Below are 24502 nucleotides of genomic sequence, written 5' to 3'. Positions count from 1 at the left end.
AGCGTGGAGGTTGACGTCACGGCGCAGTGCGGAGTGTGGAGATGGACGTCACGGCGGTCTGAGTCCAGACGCTGGCCCCTCCTGTGGCTTCAGCCCGCTGTGATGGACAGCCTGTCAGCCACTCAGTAAAGACTGATCGATCCTCGCCTCTCTCTCTCTCTCTGTTGGAACTATATTGTGTATAATCTCACACGCTAACCCGAGGGTGGGGGCTGGGGTGAAGGTGGACCTGTTAGTGACATGGCGTCCTTGGAGCGAGTGAAGGTGCTGGTGTTGGGGGATTCAGGTAAAGATTCAGATGTAGTTTACTTTCCGAGAGCCACATGGAGCCAGGCCTCCAGATGGTCACACGTTGCCCCAACCAAAATGTATGAAATTCCACGTGGTTAATCATTCATTTCTCGGTTAATGTAGTATATTGGAAATAAAGCTTCACCCACAAGTATTACATGACCTGGAGCCATGCTCACTCTGTTTTAGAAATGGAATCTATTCACTAGTAAATACAATTTCCTCTTTTAAGTGGGTTTCTAATCTTCCTGATCCTCAAGTTGATGGACAGTGTTGTTTTCTATGTTGATAACATTTTACATTCAATTCACTGAGCAATCTATGGATGAGTGGGCCTGACTAGCAGATGCTGTCATTTGTAAATTATTGATAGAATGATCCAAATAGGTTAAACATGAGATGAGCAGTGGGAATTAATTTTTAATGAGTTGATTTAATCTGAACCAAAGGGTGACTTGCATTTATGTAGTGCATTTCACCAACTCAAGACATCCCAAGTTTTTGCAGCCAAAGTGTTGTTTTGAAGTTGGTTATCACTATTGTGATCCAGTTTGTGTGTAACAAGCTCCCATACACAGCACTGTATGAATTTCTAAATAAACTGTTGCCTGAATTTAAGTTTAAGCTTATTTATTAGTGTCATAAGTAGGCTTAAATTAGTACTGCAATTCAGTTACTGTAAAAATCCCTTAATCGCCACACTCCAGCACCTGTTTGGGCACACTGGGGAAAATTTAACATGGCCAATGCACCTATCCAACATATCTTTCAGACTGAGAGGGGAAATCGGAGCACACAGAGGAACCCACGCAGACGCAGAGTATCTGCAAACTCCGCACGGACAGTGACCCAAGCCAGAAATTGAACCTGGGATCCTGGCGCTGTGAGGCAGCATGCTAACCTTTGTTCCACCCTGTCGTCCTAATTTTTGAGCATATTGACATGGATGAATTTTACAGTCTTTCAAATGAGCAAACTAAACTGATAATGTAATGTTTTATGGTCTGAAATTGTCTCCCTTTTAAAACAAACAAAACAACTAAACGTAATGTCAGTCTCGGCTTATTCCTGGCATCCTCACCAACTCCCACTCACCTGATGAAGGAGCAGCAAACGCTCCGAAAGCTAGTGGCTTTTGCTACCAAATAAACCTGTTGGACTTTAACCTGATGTTGTGAATCTTCTTACTGTGTTTACCCCAGGCCAACACCGTCACCTCCACATCATTCTCACCTATGAATCAGAAGATCCAGGGTTCAAGTCCTAATTAAGAGATTAAAGTACAATATCAAATTCAGGGAATGAGGTATTGGTGGAACTTCAGTCTTCTAAATAAGATATTTAAGCTTGTCTGCTTCTACAGGTGAATGTAAAAGATTCAATGGCATTGTCCACAGAAGTGTAGGGAAGTTCTTGTGGTGTCTTGGCCAACGTTTGTTGCTCAATTAATACCATTGTTCCAGTTTGCTCTGTGCAAAGGCTGGTCCTTTATTTTGCTGCCTACACTTGCTTCATCCTGATCCATTTTCTTGGCAGTTTTTGTTAGTAGTGGTAGACGTGTTGATTAGGTGCATTGACCTGAATAGGCGCTGGAGTATGGTGACTAGGAGAATGTCACGGTAATTGCAATGTTAATGTAAGCCTTACTTGTGACTAATAAACTTTACTTTTTGGTGTTTGCCATTCTCCAGGCAGGGTAAGGAAGGCACATCCTAGCCTTACCTCAGCTGGAATGGGAATCAACGTTGTTGGCGTTAATCTGAACCATATGCTTAGCCAACTGAGTTAAGCAACTCCCTTGTGACCAACATCACCATAAACATTATTTGGCCATTATTTGATGGAGAATATAAAACTCAAAAGAGTTAGTCGTGATGGTGAGTGGCAGAGCAGACTCAAGGAGCCAAGTTACCTACTTCACCTACTTTGTATGTTTATTATTAAGCTGCTGTTGTGTCACCTTGACTAGTGTTTCTCTTCAATTACAACAACGACCACACTTCAAATAGGGCTCACATTGGCCATATAGCTCTTCATCTGACATATGGAAGGTGCTATGTAAATGCAAGTTCTATTTTTTTGTCACAACATTGGTGTTCCGAATATATACCTTTAAATTTCCCCTATTTTAAAGAAAAGACCAGTATTCTGAATTACTATTAGAACAAATAAAATTACTGTACAGGAACAGGCTCTTCGGCCCTCCAAGCCTGCACCGACCATGCTGCCCTACTTAACTAAAACCGCCTACCCTTTCAGGGACCATATCCCTCTATTCCCATCCTATTCATGTATAAAGATATTCTTGCAAACAAAATCTGTTGTACAGCTGGTTGTGAGGTAATCTTTTAATATCACTAGAATGTTTAATATGCTCGTAAAGTTTTTGTATATATGTCACGTGATTTTACATATCGTACTGTGTGAAATATGGAACATTGCTATTAAGACAATGCTGACAGCAAAAGGGTGAATTATTTTATTCCATTTCTTCTGTTTTCAATCTTTACTCTGTTTATTGCCCAGGAGTTGGGAAATCGTCCCTTGTCCACTTGCTGTGCCACAACCAAGTGTTGGGAAATCCATCTTGGACAGTTGGATGCTCCGTTGATGTGAGGGTATGTATGAGAAGGCCGAGCCTGTTCGTAAACGTGAAAGATCTTATTGTTTTAAAAGCTGTGAAAGGTGATTTTTTTTTTCTCTAGCAATTGATTGGTTCCCTCGGCAAAGTACCATACATTTCTAAGAGGGAAAATAATCTTGGTTCACGTGTCCTAGACATAACTGTGCATTAGTACTGGCTGATTCCAATGTAAGTGGGAATTTGGAGATGAAGGGAAAAGTTTATACTGGGATGCAATAGCAGAATTACTTGATAAACATTTTCCCTCTTTTTACAGAGGCAGATGAATGTAGGACTTCAATAATATTTAAAACAAATATAGGAGAGACAGTATGGAAAATAAATAATAAATGGAACGTGCAAAAAGTAGAAAACTTGTTACTTGGGTAGGCTTCAAGCTTTGAGTTGTTAGTAGAAAAATATTGTTTACATTGTTTGGGAAATCACTATCACCGGAAATAGTTAGTCTCTATTTACTCTTTCTAAATCCTTTGTGATTATAAACACGTGCATGAAGTGTTCCCTTACTGAAGAGTAAGTGAAGTCTTTGCTCTGAAGTGAACAACTCCAACTTTCCAGCCTATCCACAAAACCATCATTCCTGAAATCAGTCTAGTAAATATTTTCTGTACTCATCAACATGTCCTTCAGCAAGTCTTGGGTCCAGAATTAGACATAGTACTCCAGCTGAGTCTGAATGAATGTTTTATATAGGCTTAGAATCACTTCCTGGCCTTTATATATCATGTCTCCATTTATTGTTGGGTTTGCCGTTGGATTTGTTAATCTTTCCTGCATCAGCAAAGATTGTGCAAAACATCCCAGGTCACTCCCTTCTTTTGTGCACTCCGTCCCCACCTTATAATTATGCTATTTAGAATGTTGGATTTGCACATTCTCCCAGAGTCTGGGTGGATTTCCTCCAGGTTCTCTAGTTTCCTCCCACAGTCTCCTCATTCTTCTGACCAAATGTATTGCCTCACATCTACACTGTATCACTGGGCAGCACAGTGGCATAATGGTTAGCACTGCTGCACCACCAGGGACCCAAGTTTGATTCCTAGCTTAGATTACTGTCTGTGTGGAATTTGCACATTCTACCCGTGTTTGCATGGCTTCTTCCCACAGCCTGAAAGATGTGCATTGACCTGAACAGGTGCTGGAGTGAGGCGATTAGAGGATTTTCACATTAACTTCATTGCAGTGTTAATATAAGTCTTACTTAGACCAATAAACTTTAACTTTACTTTTCATGGCCAGTTTCCTAACCTGCACATCTTTGGATTGTGGGAGGAAACTAGACCACCTGGAGAAAGCCACCAGACACTGGGAGAATGTGCAAACTCAACACAGTCACCCAACGCTGGAATCGAACCCGGGCCCCTGCTACTGAGAGGCAACAGTGCTGACTACTGTGCCTCCAGGCCACCAATAGAGCTGAACGTTGTGCAATCATCCATTAACATCCCCACTTTGGATCTTATGATGGAGTGAAGGTCATTGAAGCGGCTGAGACTAGGAGTACCCTGAGGAACTCCTAGAGCAATGTCTTGAGACCGAGGTGATTGACTGCCAACAATCACAATCGTCTTACTTTGTGCTAGGTATGACTCCAACCAGTGGAGAGTTTCTCCCTGATTTCCATTGACTCCAATTTTGTTAGTCCGCCGTGATGTCAAGAGCATCTGATGGTAAAGAAGGAATGTAGGTAAAGGGATAATCAGCCGTGGTTATCGAAGGAAATAAAGGAGAGTATTAAATTAAAAGCTGATACTTTTAGAGTGGCTAAAAGTAGTGGGAGAGTAGAAGATTGGGAGAGGTTTAAAAATCAACAAAGAATGACTAAGAAGTTGATAAAGAAAGGAAGGATAGACTATGAAGCTAAACTAGCACTAAATATAAAAAAGGACAGTAAGAGATTTTACAAATATATAAAGAGGAGGAGGCTGGTTAGAGTGAATGTTGGACCCTTAGAGGATGAGAGGGGGGATTTAGTGGTGGGAGATGAGGAAATGGCTGAGGCCTTAAGTAAGTTTTTTGCCTCGTTCTTCACGGAGGAGGACGCGAATAGTTTGCCGGATATTAAAGATAGAAGGATGGTAGGAGTTGAGGGCCTGAATGCGATTACTGTCACTAGAGAGGTAGTGCTTGATTGACTAGCAGGACTGATGGTAGACAAGTCCCCAGGACCGGATGGAATGCATTCCAGGGTTCTGAAGGAAATGGCAGAGGTGATAGTAGATGTCTTAGTCATTATTTGCCAAACTTCGCTGGATTCCGGGGAAGTGCCGGAAGATTGGAAAACGGCTAACGTTACACCGCTGTTTAAAAAAGATAGCAGGAAAAAGGCAGGGAATTATAGGCCGGTTAGTTTAACGTCTGTAGTTGGAAAAATGCTTGAATCCATCATCAAAGAAGAAATAGCGAGGCACCTGGAAAGGAATGATTTGATAGAACAGACGCAGCACGGATTCATTAAGGGGAAGTCGTGTTTGACGAATTTATTGGATTTCTATGAGGATGTGACTAGTGCGGTAGACAGAGGGGAACCGGTGGATGTGGTGTTTCTCGATTTTCAAAAGGCATTTGATAAGGTGCCACACAAAAGGTTGCTTCAGAAGGTTAGGGGGCATGGAGTTGGGGTAAGGTGTTAGCATGGATAGAGGATTGGTTGTCTAATAGGAGGCAGAGAGTTGGTATCAATGGGTGCTATTCTGATTGACAGTTGTGACTAGCGGAGTGCCGCAGGGATCGGTGCTGGGGCTCAGCTATTTACCATTTATGTAGATGATCTGGAGGAGGGGGCTGAGTGTAGGGTGACGAAATTTGCTGATGACACAAAGATGAGTGGAAAAGCAAATCATGCAGATGGTGTGTAAAGTCTGCAGAGGGATCTGGATAGGCTGAGCGAGTGGGCGAGGACCTGGCAGATGGAGTACAATGTTAGCAAGCGTGAGGTTATCCACTTTGGCAGAAGTAATAGTAGGAGTGATTACTATTTAAAGGGCGAAAAGCTGCAGCATGCTACGGTGCAGAGGTACCTGGGGGTCCTTGTGCATGAGTTGTAAAAACCCAACCTGCAGGTGCAGCAGGTGATCAAGAAGACGAATGGGATGCTGGCCTTTACAGCGAGGGGGATAGAATATAAAAGCAGGGAGGTCTTGCTGCAACTACAGGGCACTGGTGAGGCTGCAGCTGGAGTACTGTGTGCAGTTTTGATCGCCGCACTTGCGCAAGGATATATTGGCCTTGGAGGGAGTGCAGAGGAGGATCACTAGGCTGATACCGGAGATGAGGGGGTTAGACTATGAAGAGAGACTAAATAGACAGGGTCTGTACTGGTTGGAGTTTAGAAGGATGAGGGGGGATCTTATAGAGACGTATAAGATAACGAAAGGGATGGATAGGGTAGAGGTAGAGAGATTCTTCCTGCTCAGAAAGGACAGCAGGACTAGAGGGCACAGCCTCAAGATAAGGGGGTGGGGGCAGTTTAGAATGGAGTTGAGGAGGAACTTCTTCACTCAAAGGGTGGCGAATCTCTGGAATTCTCTGTCCGTTGAGGTGGTGGAGACTGTCTCGCTAAATATTTTTAAGACACGGGTTGATGGGTTTTTGATAAGCGAGGGGATTAAGGGTTATGGGGAGAGGGCGGGAATGTGGAACTGAGACACGACAGATCAGCCATGATCTTATTGAATGGCGGGGCAGGCTCGAAGGGCTAGATGGCCTACTCCTGCTCCTATTTCTTGTGTTCTTATGAACTCACTTCTAGAGTTCAGACCTTGTGAGCATGTTTGAATCAAGACTGCAATTAAGTCAGGAGCTGAATGGCCATGGCAGAACCCAAACTGAGCATCAGTAAGCTGGTGCTTGCTTAAATCATTTTGATCAAGAGTAGACTGATAGGATGGTAATTAGCCAGGTTAGCTTCGTCCTGCTTCTTGTGGACAAACTTACCTGGACAATTTTCCACCTTGCCACATGGATGCCATTCTTGTAGCCCTACTGGAGAAGCTTAGCTAGGAGCTCAGCTGGTTCTAGAGCACATGTCTTCTGTACTATTGCCAGAATGTTGTCAGAGTCCATACCTGTTGCCGTATCCGGTACCTTCAGCTGTTTCTTAATATCATATGGACTGAATCAAATTGACTGAAGAGTGTAATCTTTGATGCTGGAATCCTTGGGGGGAGATGGATCATCCACTCAGCACTTTTGGCTGAAGATTGCTGTGAATGCTTTAATCTCATCTTTTGCAATGATGTGCTGGGCTCCCTCATCATTGAGGATGGGGATATTTGTGGAGCCTTCGCCTCCTCCAGTTAGTTATTTAATTGGCCATGACTGTTGATAACTGGATATGGCGGAGCTTAGGTCTGCTCCATTAGTTGTAGGGTCGCTTGGCTCTATCGCATGGTGTTTGCTTGTTTGGTATGCAAGTAGTCCTATGTTGGAGCTTCACCAGGTTGACATCTCATTTTTAGGTATGCCTGATGCTCTCCTGGCATGCCCTCCTGCACTCTTCTTTGAACCAGAGTTTACCCTGGGTAGTGGTAGATTGCGGGAATATGCCGAGCCATGAGGTTACAGATTGTGGTTGAGTACACTCCTACTGTTGCTGATGGCCCACAGCACCATGGATCCACATGGATGCTCAGCTTTGATCTGCCCCATTTGTTTCAGCAACTGGTGGAATTGGTGACTTTTGTGGAATTTGTATACATTTTGTTTTTCCCTTTCTTTAACTCAGGTTCATGACTATAAAGAAGGCACACCAGCTGAGAAAACCTACTACATTGAACTGTGGGATGTTGGTGGATCTGTGGGCAATGCCAGCAGTATTAAAAGCACTAGAGCTGTATTTTATAACTCTGTGAATGGTATGGAAGCTACTTTTGCTATTCATAGTTTTTGTCTAATTATGAGTAAGCTTAGTCCATTTTTAATCTGTGTCCTAAACTGTTTGCCTTAAAGTATTGAATGTTGCAGCAGAGAAACAGGTAATACAGTCCATCAAATCTGTGCCAGTGTTTCATGCTCTTTCTTCAAAAACAGCTACCTCGTTCCCTTTATGGAATCTACTTCATCAACCTGTAACTTATACTGGTCCTAAAGTTACCATTTGTTACATTTCAGTTCTTTTCTCAAATCATATAGTAACCCAACTATTTTATATTATTTTAAAATTGGTGATAAATGGTCCGTTATTATGTATCTTGGATTTTAATCTGTTTTTAGATGCAAACTCAAGTCAGGATTTCCTTCTTTTAACCTAAAATGCATATGGACCATCCCTAATAGATAAATGTGATGCTTTTATGATAATCTCATGCTTTGTTCGGTATACAATATTTCTGAGTGATGCTTTTTTCTTAAAAACAGTTCAAAAAGAAAAGCTGAATGCAATTTCCTGCTGGTTTCTTCTGAACCTTAACTGACTTAAGGACTTCCTTAAATGAAGGAATGTCATTTGTATTTACTTAGCACATTATCATGACCTTGAGATTCCCAGCGTGCTATGAGTTACTTTTGCTATTCTGTCACTGTAATTAACCTGCAGTTTACTGTGGGACAGCATTGTAATTAAACTATGCAGTGCTAAAAGAACACACCACGGTAATCATGCTGGCACTTCCTAACAGAATGATGTATTACCTGGTATGATACCTTCATGAAATAATATATCTTCCAACTTAATATAGTCAATTTCACAGTTCTGTAGTTTAATTAATATTTTCTACAAGTCTGTTCACATTCGTATTTTGATTTTTTTAATGCAGGTCTTCACTCCATCCCTGTTAGCTGTTGATTTTTTTCAAAAAAAGATTTGGTTGGATTGTGTAAACACTCCCTAATGAACCACATATTGTTATAATTTACCCAGCATGAGTATATAAGAGCACTATATACTTACAAAAGTATGTATGAAGTTAATAATTGCAACGTGTATTTAGAGATGTCTAAAAATGTCAAACTGCAAATATACAGCTGGAAGTCGGTTTTTCTGACATTTGCCTTTAAAAGCATTGGTAATTTAGTACGATTGGTATTCTCATTTCTAAATCAGCAGGTTAAGCATTCAAACCCCACTCCAACACCAGAAAACATAATGTAGGCTGACACCGAGGGAGTGTTTTAATCTTGGAGATACGGTATTTTACATATATTAACTTATTCAAACAAAAATATGAATACAATAATGTATAAGCTGAGGCCAAGTGGCAACAGCTGAAAGATGCATAAGCTAAAAATAAAGTTTATTAGTGGGCTTACATTCTGACTACAATGGTGTAACAGTGAAAATCCTCTAGTAGCCACACTCCAGTGTCTGTTCGGGAACACTGAGGGAGAATTTAGCATGGCCAATTCACCTAACCAGCACATCTTTAGGACTGTGGGAGGAAACCTGAGCACCCGGAGGAAACCCATGCAGACAAGGGGGGAATGTGCAAACTCCACAGAGACAGTGACCCAAGCCAGGAATCGAACCCGGGTCCCAGGCACTGTGAGGCAGCAATGCTAACCACTTATCAAACTGGCTACAGCTGAAAATTAACACCCGATTTGGATTTTTAAAATATTCTTTGCTGGCAGGTTCAGTGTTTGTTGCCCTTCCCTAATTGTTCATTGAGAAGGTGGTGGTGAGCCTCCACCTTGAACCTCTACAGTCTGTGTGGGATAGGTGTAACTACAGTGCTGTTAGTAAAGAGTTCCACGTTTTTGGAACAACAACTTGGTTCCAAATTGTGATGGCGTCTGGAAGGGGTGAGGGCATTCCCATGCATCTTCTGGTAGAAGTCACGGGTTTGGAAGGCACTTGCAAAAGAGGCTTGGCAAGTTGCTGCGGTGCATCTTGTGTATGGTACGCAGGACTGCCACTGTGCACTGGTGGTGTAGTGAGTGAATGTTTAAGGTGGTCGATGGGATGCCGATCAAACAGACTGCTTTGTCCTGGATGGTGTTGAGCTTCTTGGGTGCTGTTGGAGTCACATTCAGTCAGGCAAGTGAACAGTATTCCATCCAACTCCCGACTTGTGTCTTGTAGCTGGTAGACAGGTTTTAGGGAGTGTTTGTATTTTTCTTTCTGCTGTAATATTGGTGAGATCTAAATGGACCTCCTATTGAAAAGTCCTATTACCTGGAATGTAAAGCATTATATTTGCATGGCAGGAACAATCAAAATGTTTTATTTTTTATAAATATAACCTTTTCTGTTTGTTTTTTGTTTGTTCTTAAAGGTGTAATATTAGTGCATGATTGTACAAACAAAAAGTCATCCCAGAATCTGTATCGGTGGTCGTTAGAAGCTTTAAATAAGGACTCCTCTCCTACTGGAGTCATAGTGACGAATGGGTAAGCTGTGCTTTCATTGTAATTCTGTTACATTCTTCAAGCAATAGCAACACACCTACTTGAATATTCATTGTGATAACTTGAAGAATTTAAGTATGTACTATATTACGTTCAACTAAAATTTGATAAAGAATTCACTGGAAATACCTCTACATTACAGGATTAATCTCCTGTAGTACTGCATCTGAATAGTCATGATTAAATTTAATTGCTCAGATTCAAGAGAAAACTGCAACTATCTGAGGGATGGGAAGGGGGCGACAGAATGGAGTGGAGGTGGGGAGGCAGGAGTAGAATTAAGCGGAGGAAGGAGTGGGAAGAGAGACATTGCGGAAGGTAATGTTCAGTGGATCTGTCCGTCACCTGGGAAGTGCTGTCATTGCAAGGGGCGACAAAAGCCAGTGATCAGAAAATTTACACAGTGGGGCAAATGGTAACAGAAGTTAAAAGTTTATTTATTAGTCACAAGTAAGGCTTTTGTTAACATTTTAATGAAGTTACTGTGGAATTTCCGTAGTTGCCACATTCCATTGCCTGTTTAGGTCAATGCACCCTAACCCGCATGTCTTTCAGACTGGGAGGAAACCCACGCAAACACAGGGAGAACGTGCAGACTCCACACAGACAGTGACCAAGCTGGGAATCAAACGCTGATCAGCAGAAATATGGGGATTGAGATGTGGAAACCATTGATTTGGGGGAGGGAAAATACAAATGAATGAAGGGAGAAATGAGCTTGTGATTTATTTTTGAAGGGAGAATTAAGCAGGGTAGTAGTAGGCCCAAAAGGTCAGAAGTATCGTGAGGCCACACTTTCATGGTCTATATTCATACTGAAAGTCTGAGGGGAAACTGCAGCCAGAGGTGTGTGGGGGGTGGGGGGGGTGGTGGGTGGGGGTGGGGGGGAGGGGAGGGGGGTTGGGGGGAGGTGGGTGGGGGGGAGGGGTGGGGGGTTGGGGGGAGGTGGGTGGGGGGGGAGGGGAGGGGGGTTGGGGGGAGGTGGGTGGGGGGGAGGGGGGGAGGGGAGGTGGGTGGGGGGGAGGGGTGGGGGGGAGGGGAGGTGGGTGGGGGGGGAGGTGTTGGGGGAGGGGAGGGGTTGGGGGAGGTGGGTGGGGGGGGTGGTGGGTGGGGAGGGGGGGGGGTGGTGGGTGGGGAGGGTGGGGGGGTGGTGGGTGGGGAGGGGGGGGGTGGTGGGTGGGGAGGGTGGGGGGGTGGTGGGTGGGGAGGGTGGGGGGGTGGTGGGTGGGGAGGGTGGGGGGGTGGTGGGTGGGGAGGGTGGGGGGGTGGTGGGTGGGGAGGGTGGGGGGGTGGTGGGTGGGGAGGGTGGGGGGGAGGGGTTGGGGGAGGTGGGTGGGGAGGGAGGGGTTGGGGGAGGTGGGTGGGGAGGGAGGGGTTGGGGGAGGTGGGTGGGGAGGAGGGGTTGGGGGGTGGGGAGGGTGGGGGGGAGGGGTTGGGGGAGGTGGGTGGGGAGGGAGGGGTGGGGGGGAGGGGTTGGGGGAGGTGGGTGGGGAGGGAGGGGTGGGGGGGAGGGGGGTCGGAGGGGAGGGGTGGGGGAAGGGGGGGTGGAGGGGAGGGGGGTGGAGGGGAGGGGAGGGCGGTGGTGAGGGGGGTGGAGGGGAGGGCGGGGGTGGGGGGAGGGGAGGGGGTAGGTGGGGGGGAGGGGAGGACGAGGGGGGAGGAGAGGGCGGTGGGGGGAGGGGAGGGTGGTGGGAGGGGGTGGTGGGTGGGGGGAAGGGGAGAGGTGGGGGGGAGGGGAGGGGGGTAGGTGGGGGGGAGGGGTGGGCAGGGGGCGGGGAGGGGTGAGGGGGGTAGGTGGGGGAGGGGAGGGAGGGGGGAGGGAAGGGCGGGGGGAGGGTGGGGGGGGAAGGGTTGGGGGAGGTGAGGGCGGTGAGAGGGGAGGGCGGAGGGGTGTGGGGGGAGGGGAGGGCGGTGGGAGTGGAGGGCGGAGGGGGTGGGGAGGGGGGAGGGAAGGGCGGTAGGTGGGGAGGGGGGTAGGGAAGGGTGGGGGGAGGGGGTGGGGGGGAGGGGGGTGGGTGGGGGGAGGGGGGTGGGAGAGGAGGGGGGAGAGGTGGTGGGGGAAGGGGAGGGGTGGGGGTGGAAGGGGAGGGGTGGGTTGGGGGGTGGGGGTGGGGGGGAGCGGCGCAGCGGTGGAAGAAGGGATTTATACCAAAGTGTGAATTAAAATGGGAAATTCAGTGATGTGATGGAGTAACTGAAAGATGAACAAAAATAGATTTGAGCTAGCGCTGAGGCCGGAAGAGCTGAGGAATCCCTGACTTGTTTCATAATTCCGACTGTGCAAGAAAGTAAAAGCCAAATTGATGCAATTGCATGTTTATTTGAGCTGTGTAGAAGTCCGAAGTCAACCATTTTTTTTTCCAAAGGGACTACGATCGTGAACAGTTTGCAGATAACCAGATTCCACTATTGGTCATTGGTACCAAGTTGGACCAGATTCATGAAACTAAAAGGAATGAGGTTTTGACAAGGACTGCATTCTTGGCAGAGGATTTCAATGCTGAAGAAATTAATCTGGTATGGGCTTTTTATACCATGATTCAGACTTCAAACAGCAAAATTTAATTCTACTAGAGAAAGAGCTTCTTGTAGGAGTAAAGATAGATTAGGAAAATTATTCTACTTTATCAGTTTGCATTTGATTCTACATTTAATAAAATCAATGTAATTATTATACAGTAATAGACAGACTAGGCCCAATAAAATCTCTAACCTTGTGTTCTGGAAGATTAGAATGGTTTGGTTTTGAGTCGTGTTTTTGATACTTGGTGTGAAGATCAAAGGTTAATTTTAATGTCTTATAACTGTTTTGATTCCATGGAAAAAGTCTCAAATTTAAAATTTGACTTGTTACAAATAGAATTAAAAAGTATTCCAAAGTAATACGTTTTTATCCATATTTTTTAGCCAAGTCTATCCATATCCACATTTGTCTATTTCCCAGTTGGGTGGTCCACGGATAGTGTTTTGTACTAAAGACTCCAGCTGGGATTTTCCAACCTTCTTGTAATGAGTTTTCCAGCAGCTGAGACAGCTCACCATTGGCCGCTGGCGGGATCTTCCCATCCTGCCAAGGTCATTGTCTATTTGCGTTACTCGCTGACTGCATTGCTTAGGAACCTGTGGCAGGACCAAAATATCGAACAAGCGGGAAGGGCCAGAAAATCCTGGCCCCTGTTTAGTTTCTACTCTTCCTCGACTCTCAGCCCCCTGGCCAGCTTCAGAACCTCCATCTAAACCATAGGTGTATGTCACTCATGATCGGCATAACTGTACCACAAAATGGTGTACAGCTGGACAGCCTTAGCCATCGGCCATTTCACATAAAAATAGATTTGTATGTCTGTTAAATTAATATATTAGAAGTGTAGTAGTATCTTTTTTGAAAGTAGTTCTCAAATTGTAAACAATTATAATTCTCTAAGTGCTCCCAAAGAAATTCAGTCTTGAAGTTGAGTCATTACTGCAAATCTCTGTAGGAGAGAACAGGTTAATGTTTCAGGTCAAAGAAACCTGATGACAGGTCAGTGATCTGAAACATTAGCTTTATCTTCCTCCACAGATCTGGCCAGACCCATTGAGGATTCATATTTCTGTTACGTTTCAGATTTCCAGCATCCGCAATATTTCGCTTGTGCTTAAATTCTCCCTATTGGAATGCTCCTTCACTGATCCTTTTTTCTACTATTTGCCCTAGGATTGTACCAATCCACGATATTTGGCTGCAGGATCATCCAATGCTGTGAAACTGAGCCGTTTCTTTGATAAAGTAGGTTTTTAAAAAGTTCTTGCTGTAACCAATCTTTTAATTTCTTACTATCACATGAATTTTCAATGAATTGAATTTCTCAAGGATCAGTTACCATTTGCCAGATGTTTTAATAAAACCATGCATTATCCTTGAAGTCTCAGCTTTGAGAATCTCAATTATTGAAATAACATGATGGGAACTTAATATTTTAGTTTTTTGATGATGTTGGACTATGTTATAAACTGTGTTCAATATTGGGAAGCACAAAACCATTGTCTTTGGTCACTGCTATAAACTCCAATCCCTGGGCACCACAACTGTCCTTCTCCCAGAAAACTATCTAAGGATTTGATTTATTATTTATTTGCTATTGTCACCTGTATTAGCATACAGTGAAAAGTATTGTTCCTTGCACACTATACAGACAGAGCATATCATTCATAGAGCAGGAAACAAGAGAGTACAGAATGTAATATTTCAACCACAGCGAGGGTGTAGAGAAAGATCAACTTAATGCAAGGTAGGTCCATTCAGAAGTGTGATGGCAGCAAAGAAGCTGTTCTTGAGTCATCTGGTACGTGACCTCAGACTTTTGTATCTTTTTCCTGAAGGAAGAAGGTGCATAGTGTCCTGAATTATGCTGGCTGCTTTGTCGAGGCGATGGGAATCTGGTTTGCCTGATGGATTGGGCTACATTCACGATCTTTTGTAGTTTCTTGCGGTCTTGAGCAGAGCAGGGGCCATACCAAGCTGTGATACAGCCAGAAAGAATGCTTTCTGTAGGCTGAACCAGACTCTTCTTTGGATCTACTCTGTTGGTAACTTATTTTTAAAAGAACATTATAAAAATCTCTGCACATCCTGAAATAGTGGATGTCAAAGATATAGCTGCCATTAACAAGTGCCATGTAGGGGCAACTCTTGCTGTTTCCATCTTTTAACAGTGCTCCAGAAAGAGGTTTGTTGTCTGTAGAAATTAAGCATTCCAAAACTTTTCATTAGTGGAGCTGGCAAAATTGCCAACTGAATCCATCACCAAGTGCCTTTTTTGAACTTGATTTGTCTTGGGATTGAGGGTAGATGGTGAAAAGTTACTCCTAATGGCTAGTTTTATTGCAAGTGTACTTGTTAATATTGAAACGTAAAACTGTACAGTGGGTCCTACTATTTAGATTGCCAGGTTCTGAATGGATCTGCAGCAAGGAACTAATATCTGTATTATGGTCAGAGAATCTATTATTAAGAGTTTAATTGAGTAAACATTAAGTTTTTAAAAAGGTGTATGCATTTTATGTTATGGAGAAATTTGACAGCCTATAAATATTTGAATTCCACATATTGATCGTGACAGCAAGTGAAATGTCTTCTCTGAAACTATCACCTCTCCAATGGCTTAATGTTAAAATGAAAATGTAGGAATTTGGAAGATTTTTTCCATACATAACCCTGCATCACATTGCTTTCTATGTTCAATATACTATCATCTTTCTGCAGTGTAAAATATATTTCTTTTAGGGAGAGAGTACAGTAGGGATGAGGGTTTATACAACTAGTGAATAACTTCAGGGGTGGCATGGTGGCACAGTGGTTAGCGCTGCTGCTTCACAACGCCAGGGACCTGGGTTCAATTCCCGGCTTGTGTCACTGTATGTGAGGAGTTTGCATGTTCTCCCTGTGTCTGCATGGGTTATGTGGGTATGCTGGCGTTGGACTGGCGTAAACACAGTAAAAAGTCTGACAACGCCAGGTTTTAGTCCAACCTATTTATTTGATAATATACTCCCAAGCTTGTGAGTATATTATCAAATAAATAGGTTGGACTAAAACCTGGTGTTGTCAGACTTTTTTCTGCATGGGTTCCCTCCAGGTGCTCTGGTTTCCTCCTACATTCTGAAGGACGTGCTGGTGAGGTACATTGACCCAAAGAGGCACCGGACTGTGGCGACTTGGGGAATTTCACAGTAACTTCATTGCAGTATTAATGTGACTGATAAATAATAAATAAACTTCAATTATACACGACAAACAATCTTCTGAAACTCAATTAATGTTGCATCTTTTTTGTTCTCAAGTGGTTGCAGTGCATTACTTGCTGCTCTCTCTCTCGCTCTTATCACTGTCGTACATGTATAGTAATTGTTTTACTTTACTCACTTCAATCACTTCATATATCATAATAATTGTTCTGGTTTGTATTTCCAGGTAATAGAAAGGAGGTATTTTTCACGTGATGGTAACCAGGTTTGTACATTTTTAAATTTGCTTTTCTCCCAAACCGGATTCTATTTGCTTTGTTTCTCCCCCAGCTAGTCGTTCAGATAAGTGAATAATTCAAGCAATTGAAATGCATGGGTTTGAAAATCAATGAGCACCAACCTCGGGTTCACATCAGTCTTTGCTCAGCATGATTTTTCAGAGCAAAGCTTCAGCAGTGTACCTCAGCTTCAGCAGAACATCACCTCCTTGGCCAGGTTCCTTGCTTTGACTTGCCCAAGTAGCACAGTTGCCTGTGTGTCCGGGGGTTGTTGGCTGAACACGTACTTCAAGATTTGAACACACGATCTCAGTTTATACTTCATTGTAGTACTCAATGAGAGTTGTGTTGTTGAAGCTATGTTCTTATGGATAAAGCACAAGTCCAAATCGGACTGTTTGAATGAACTAGAATATCCTATGGCACGCTTCAAAGAAAATCAATTCTTCAGATATGATGGCCTTCGTCTTTATATTCAACTAAAATACATTAAGCAGTCACGCTTCTCGTGCTGATTATGCAATCTTATGTTCAGATGCCTACGTAACAATGCTTGGAAAGTAATTATTTAGATGTGAAGCACACTTGAACATCCTGACAAAGATGTGTTATACAAATGCAAGTTCTGACAGTTCTTTTGATGGCACTGCTGCCTCACAATGCCAGGGACCCGGATTCAATTCCCAGCTCGGGTCACTGTCCGTGTGGAGGTTTGCATGTCCTCCCCGTGTCTGCGTGCGTTTCCTCTGGGTGCTCTGGTTTCCTCCCAAAGCCCAAAGATGCGGGTTAGGTGGAATGGCCGTGCTAAATTACCTCTTAGTGTCAGAGGGACTAGCTACGGTAAATGCATGGGGTTATGGGGATAGGGCCTGGGTGGGATTGTGGTCGGCGCAGACTCAATGGGCTGAATGGCCTTCTGTACTTATTTCTTTATCAGCTATTCTGTAATTTAGTTGATTAAAATTTGCTAATTAGTTTTGCTCTGTCCATTGGAAATTGGATTGATATTACTCAATTTATTTCACTTAGGTGATCTTGCAATTACAGGGGATTGTCAGTTTAGCTGGATATAGAATCATAGAAACAAACAATGCGGAAGGAGGCCATTCGGCCCATCAAGCCTAGATCAACGACAGTTCCATCCAGTCCCTATCCTGTCAACCCCACACATTTACACTGCTAATCCCCCTGGCTCCAAGGGGCAGTTTAGCATGGCCAACCCACCTAACCTATGCATTTTTGGACTTTGGGAGGAAACAGGAGCACCTGAAGGAAACCCAGGCAGACAGGGGAGAACATGCAAACTTCAAACAGACAGTCACCTAAGGCTGAAATTGAATGCAGGTCCCTGGTGCTACTAGGCAGCGGTTCTAACTACTGTACTACCATGCCATCGTTGGTTACAAGTCTCCAAGATATAGAATGCAGTGCACTGCCGCAATATATTTTGTATGCTAATAAAACCACAATCTATTTTAACTTTATTTTAAAGTAAACTATAGAGCATTCTTTCCATATCACTCTTTCCCTTTCTCTTCCTACTTCGTTCCAGCCATTGTAAATCTACTTGGTGGGATAACAATTTCTAAAATACATAATTCAAATTAGGACGTACATCAAAGTACAAGTTGTCAGTGTTAGGGACTGGCACTCCCAGGTCTGATATAATGCAGACCAGAGGTATAGTAAAGTTCCCTGAGCTGTGCGCAACAATATACCCAAACCCTGGTATCAGAGTATCCCTACCTAGATTTTTTTTTCACTTTTTAATTGTGGTGAAACTTGTAGCTAGATTATGAGCAATTTAGCAATGTTTCCATTGCAAGTTAAATCGCTGAGACCAGTTATCGCTGGATATAAAAATGACATGGAATCCCAATTAACTATTGTGTGGAAATAGCACTCCTGTTATCTCAGTGGCAGAACCAATATAATACCTGAATAGATGTTTGATGGTATTAAACAGCTGGGCCTTAAATGGAAAACATACTCATAATGTGATTTGAACAACAATTTTTTTTTGAGTTTGGTGACATTCATCATCCTTGTGAACCTGCCTAGATTCCCTATGAATCAGGATATACCTTCACTTGCCCAGTTGCTAGTAAACTATAGCAAATTCTAGGGGTTGACCAGAAAACCCTTGACATGTTGTTCTGTCTTGCAGAATACCATCCCTACTACAGAAACCGCTTTAAACTACTCAATAAAGTTTGTTGAAAGGTTAATTGAGGGAAAGAATCATAGAATCCCACAGTGTAGAAGAAGGCCATTCGACCCATCGAGCTTGCACTAACCACAATCCTACACAAGCCCAATCCACATAACCCCATACATTGACCCTGCTAGTCCCCCTGACACTAAGGGGCAATTTGGTATGACCAATCCACCTAATCTGCACCCCTTTGGACTGAGAGAGGAAACAGGAGCATCTGGAGGAAACCCACGTAGACACAGGGAAAATGTGCAAACTCCACACAGACAGTGACCCGAGGCCAAAATCGAACTTGGGTCCCTGGTGCTGTGAGGCAGCAGTGCTAACCACTGTGCTACCCTGCTGCCCAGAGCAGTGCTTTTTTTATTTACGTAATTTTTGTGTTTCCTTATAATGTGACTTCACTGTTAAGTGCATTGAGACATCCTGTGGGTCACGTAAAATGCTTTATAAGTGCAAGCCTGACTTTTATTCTTCCCTGTCCTGCCTTGCTACACTCCACTCCTACTCCTCCCCTAGGAGGCAGAGCTACAGTCAGCCTTTCCTGGCACTTGAATTCCCATCCCGCTGCTTTTAGCTTTGTTAATATGTCTCAAGTGATCAGGCAAGTTCGGCTGATTCTTGCACAGATGTGCAAAGTGCCTGAACAGTGGCCATGCTGCACTAGGGTTGAATTATTAACCACAAAGTAACCCAAAGAGGAAAATATATTTTTCTCAAGATAATATGTTTGCACGAAGCAGAAGCCTGCGCGTCATGGGATGTTTCCATTTAACAACCCCAGCGCATCGTCATGAACATGTCAGAGTGAGTTAAGTTCTGATGACTGCATCAGAGAACTGAGTTAGGAGCACATAGTATGGAACGGATCGTGCAATTCTAATTTGTTGTTTTCTTTTTTGAATGTATATTTTCACAGATTCCTAATTTTGCTGACCGAAAACGTTTTGGAGCATCAGGCACAATGAAAATTCTTCATTACGATTAAGCAGAATGGTCAATGTTTTGCGGAATATGGGGGCTGAACTCTCAACATCGCACACTGATCGCACATTTCTATATTTTGGAGAATTTCTTTCAGGAACAGATTACTACTTTTGCTTTTTATAAAAGAAAGTAAAATTTGAGCCACATGAGGATATTTGAAACATTTTCTATCTTTGTATTGTCAAAATTTGGGTTACATTGCTCAAAAGATGCATGTTTCAAAAGCTCTCTTCAATCTGTAAATTACACTTTGTTAATGAAACAATGTATATTTCAATGGTGAGAATGTTTTAGCAACCAATAGCAAAATGAAATGATATGCAGTATAAAAGTCGAATTCAAATTTGTCTAATAAGATTGAGCTGTACAAGCTTTTATGTTGTTACACAAATCTGAACATAAACTTTTGTCCAGTAAATGTTCCAATTTCTTTCATGAGTAACTGCCTTAAGTTTCATTTGCAAAAATGAATATACATCTGAATTATCTGCCTGAGCTTGTTATCTGTATTTATTTAGAATTGTCCAGACCTCTTCAGTGAAAACCCCTAGGGACCTCTGACACTCAAAATACATGTTCCTCAGGTGTTTGTAGGCTGAGAAAGGGGGTAAACATTCATTAGAGGTCTCTAATAAATGGATTCAACACTATTTGAAGCATGCTGTATGTAAACATATGCACAAATATAGTTTTAAGTCTTCCCTTGGGCAAAAGACAATCTTTCAATCAGCTAACTAGCTTCTTGGGAACAGAGCACGACAGCACGGCATTATTGTCCTTCCTGGGGCGTTGAGTAGCTTCAAAATTGCGAATTGTCAGCACTTTGGATGGTCTGTAGATCAGCAGCACCTGTTGCCATTGTTTTATGTTTTTTGAAATTTTCAGAAACAAAAAAGCCAAAACCAGACATAGTGCACTTCTTTTTACACTTCAGTTTGTGAATTCTCAACTACTTTCATTTTTGCCTGAAGGTGTTTGGGCTATATACCACCATAATCACCATCCAAGATTTGTTATCAGTAGCTTACTATTGGAGAGCAACACTGGCTGTTACATCACTCTTTTTACATAGTTCTTTCTCAACACCACATTCAGTTGCTTTAAAGCATGCACCTGTCCCTGTGACTAAAATGGTGGATAGATAGGTTTGATCAAAGAATCATTAGAGTGGTTACACCACTGAAGGAAGCCATTATGGCCTGTCATGTCCATGCAAGCTCTGTTTTATATTAGGCATTGGATTATTGAAGCTACTAGAAGTCCATAACAGCTTGTGATAGTTCCTCGAGTACAGAAGTAAAACTTAGTTAATGAAAACAGAAAATGCAGGAAAAATCTCAGCATGTCTGGCAGCCATCCATGGAGAGAGAAACTTAGTTCAATTCTGAGTCCCGATGTATGAACTCTAAACTGGGTGGCACACAGTGGTTAGCACTGCTGCCTCACAGCACCAGGGACCCAGGTTCGATTCCTGGCTTGGGTTACTGTGTGGAGTTTGCACATTCTCCCCATGACTCTGTGGGTTTCCTCCCAAAGTCCAAAAATGTGCCATGATAAATAGGTGGATTGGCCATGCTAAATTGTCCCTTAGTGTCAGGAGGAACTAGCGAGGGTGAATGCACGGAGTTATGGGACTAGGGCCCGGGTGGGATTGTGGTCAGCCCAGACTAGGTGGGCTGAATGGCCTCTTTCTGCATTGTAGGATTCTATGATTCTAAAACTCCTCCTCTTTCCACATGTGCTGCCAGACTCGATTTTTTGGTGTTTTCTGTTTTTATTTAAGTTTTCCGACATCTGTTTTGATTTTAGCAATATTTAGGTACCTGTATTTTGAAGCCTGTACCAATAATTCAGCTTGTATGTTTAAAGGGGAGCGTTTGTATCTCCTGTGTTTACATGAACTGTATTGTACAGTTTTGTGTTGACTACATACACTTGGTAAAATTTCTTTTGTAAAACCAGATATAAATGTTTATTGTAAATATGTTCATAATGCCTCTAGAAATTGATTTGAATGCACAGGGTGAAGAATTGAGCTCAAGTATGATTTTGGGTTAATGATTTACAAAAAAGGAAATTAAAACTGAATTTTTTTTTCAGAAAATAGTTTATTAAATGCTATTTGGTGAACACATTTTGTAGTTCTGTAATTTGTTGAAAATCAGTGCCAACTTGAAATTATATTGAAAATTGCAAAAAATTTTCAGTTGTAACAAAGTATGTTTTGGAGGAATGAATAGCTAAACATTATAGAAGATTTTTTTTTGTGTGTAAATATACACTGAGAAATGAAACTTATTCCAGTTCAGCTATTAGTGCCAAACATTCTTTGGTCAAGTGTGGGCAGCACAATGGTTAGCACAGCTGCCTCACAGCACCAGGGACCTGCATTCGATTCCTGACTTGGGTCACTGTCAGTGCGGAGTCTACACATTCTCCCTGTGTCTGAATGGGTTTCTTCCAGGTTCTCCAGTTTCCTCCCACACTCCAAAGACGTGCTGGTTAGGTGCATTGACCCAAACTGTGTGGCGACTAGGAGACTTTCACAGTAACATCATTGCAGTGTTAATGTAAGCCTTATTTGTGACTAATAAATAAACTTTAGTGAGACAAAGCAACAGCCCAACATAGTTTTAAATGCTGTTCTGAAGGAATGCAAAAAAAAATAAACAGATACTTCCTGCGTTTCTCCTGTACCCTTACTTGTGACTGCCAGCGATGTTGATTTTTTAATCATGTCCACATTTAATGGTTGAAAGAGCATTGTTAACAGAAGCATGAAATAACTGCTTTGTTCTTGCAGCTTCATATTTTTGTTGAACTTGGTATTCTCAGAGGAATAAGAACAAAACAGCTGCGAAACAATGATTCCTCTGTTTCTGAAATATCATTAAAGTTAAATTTATTAAACCAAACCAGTACCTAGATAAATTACAGCAATTTGTATTTTACTACCTTTAATGCACTAGATGGAAGAAAAATTGCTTAGCCACTTTTCTGAAACCTGTTTTGACAGAAGCTGATGGAAAGCAATGAATGAAGTCTACTTGACTGATTTGAGCCGTAACTAAATTAATCTGAACAATTCTTAGGAGATTTAGAGTGTACCAGAAAGAGGTAACTGCATGGTTCCCAAGTCACTACAAACATCGCAATTACACAGAGACTGAGAATGGATGAGGTGACTTGGGAATCCCCTAAAGGATGATGATTGTTGAGATCTAATTTACTTTGCAAGGGAGTCAAGTATCATGGGATGCAGGCAGGAAAGTGGATTTAAAGTCACATCAGACCAACCATAATCTTATTGAATGGTGAAGCAGACTCAATGGGTTGAATGGCCAACTCTTATGAGCTTAAGCCCCAGTCTAATTGCATGCACTGTCACACCCTCTTGGCAATGAGTAAATCATAGATCATAGAACCCTACAGTGCAGAAAGAGGCCTTTCGGCCCATTGAGTCTGCACCAAACACAATCCCATCCAGGCCCTACCCTCCATATCCCTATATATTATACCCACTTATCCCTCTAACCTACACATCCCTAGACACTAAGGGGCAATTTCTTAGCATGGCCAATCAACCTAACCTGCACACCTTTGGACTGTGGGAGGAAACTCACGCAGACACAAAGAGAACGTGCAAACTCCACACAGACAGTGACCCGAGCCGGGAATCGAACCCAGGACCACGGAACTGTGAAGCAGCAATGCTAACCACTGTGCTACCGTGCCGCCCACCACTGTGCTACAGCACCACCCAATCAATAAAGCTATTTAAAAGTCAATATGCAAAATAATAGATGGGAATCTCTGGCCATTCATGCCAGTGGGATTCTCTGGTCTGGCCAGCTGGCCTATGGGTTTCCTGGCAAGAGGGGGTGGCTCCAATAGGAAATCCTGTTGACAACAGTGGGACCAGAGAACCCCACCACCAGCGAACAACATGCCACCGAAAAATATGCAGCTGGGAGAGTGCAGAATACTGCCCAATGTCTTGGAATAGTCTTGAAACAAACCTAACAAAATTAACAATATCCTCAAAGCCTTTTCCCCTATCCCCTATCCCCTACCCCCTTCAATCATACCTGCAACGTACAAGGAGACCATCCATTCAACGCTCTCCTTGCTCACCAAGCCAAAGTTCTCGCCCCACCCTAGTCATGCCACCAGTGAACGTACATATATTTCTTTAGTTCTTCCCCATCTCGTCTGTCTACAGAACTCATCTTTTCCATGAGATTCCCAACAATCTTCAGCTGCTTCATCAATAACCTTTCCTCTGTCATAAGGTCACGGATTTTTGCCGGTAATTGCATAATGTTCAGCACCATTTGCGACTCCCCAGATACTGAAGTAGTCCATGTTCAAAGGCAACAAGATCTGGACAATATCCAGACTTGGATGGCAAGTAACATTCACACTACACAAATGCCAGGCAATGACCATCACCAATAGGAGACACTCTAACCACCACCCCTTGATATTCAATGGCGTTTCCATCGCTGAATCCTCCACTGTCAGCATCCTTGGGGTTACCATTGACCAGAAACTCAACTGGACTCACCATATAAACACAGTGACTGCAAGAGCAGGTCAGAGACTAGGAATACTGCGGCAAGTAACTCACCTCCTGACTCCCCAAAGCCTATCTGCTATCTACAAGGCACAGGTCAGGAGTGTGATGGAATGCTCCCCACTTGCCTGGATGGGTGCAGCTCCAACAACACTCAAGAAGCTTGATACCACCCAGAACAAAGCAGCCCGCTTGATTGGCACCACATCGACGCACATTCAATCCCTCCACCACTGACGCTCAGTAGTAACAGTGTGTACTATTTACAAGATGCACTGCAGCAATTCACCAAAGATCCTTAGACAGCACCTTCCAAACCCACACCACTTCCATCTAGAAGGACAAGGACAGCACATACATGGTAACATCACCATCTGCAAGTTCCCCTCCAAGCCACTCACCATCCTGACTTGGAAATGTATCACCGTTCCTTTGCA

The 24502-nt window shown here is 43.2% G+C and overlaps 1 protein-coding gene across 1 annotated transcript; it reads left to right on the top strand.

Moving 5' to 3' along the window:
- The first annotated feature begins 23 nt into the window (after positions 1 to 23).
- rabl3 (RAB, member of RAS oncogene family-like 3) lies at positions 24 to 21623 on the top strand. The gene is made up of 8 exons (XM_080203422.1): positions 24 to 286; positions 2818 to 2909; positions 7662 to 7791; positions 10150 to 10264; positions 12649 to 12799; positions 13980 to 14051; positions 16236 to 16274; positions 19422 to 21623. The coding sequence occupies exons 1-8, from the start codon at positions 241 to 243 to the stop codon at positions 19488 to 19490; spliced, it is 714 nt and encodes a 237-aa protein (XP_080059548.1). The 5' UTR covers positions 24 to 240; the 3' UTR covers positions 19491 to 21623.
- The last annotated feature ends 2879 nt before the right edge of the window (positions 21624 to 24502 follow it).

The sequence above is a fragment of the Carcharhinus amblyrhynchos genome, chromosome 15, assembly GCF_965287045.1.
Source record: "Carcharhinus amblyrhynchos chromosome 15, sCarAmb.v2.hapA, whole genome shotgun sequence".
Classification (NCBI taxonomy): domain Eukaryota; kingdom Metazoa; phylum Chordata; class Chondrichthyes; order Carcharhiniformes; family Carcharhinidae; genus Carcharhinus; species Carcharhinus amblyrhynchos.
This window is presented reverse-complemented; position numbering and strand designations above follow the sequence as displayed.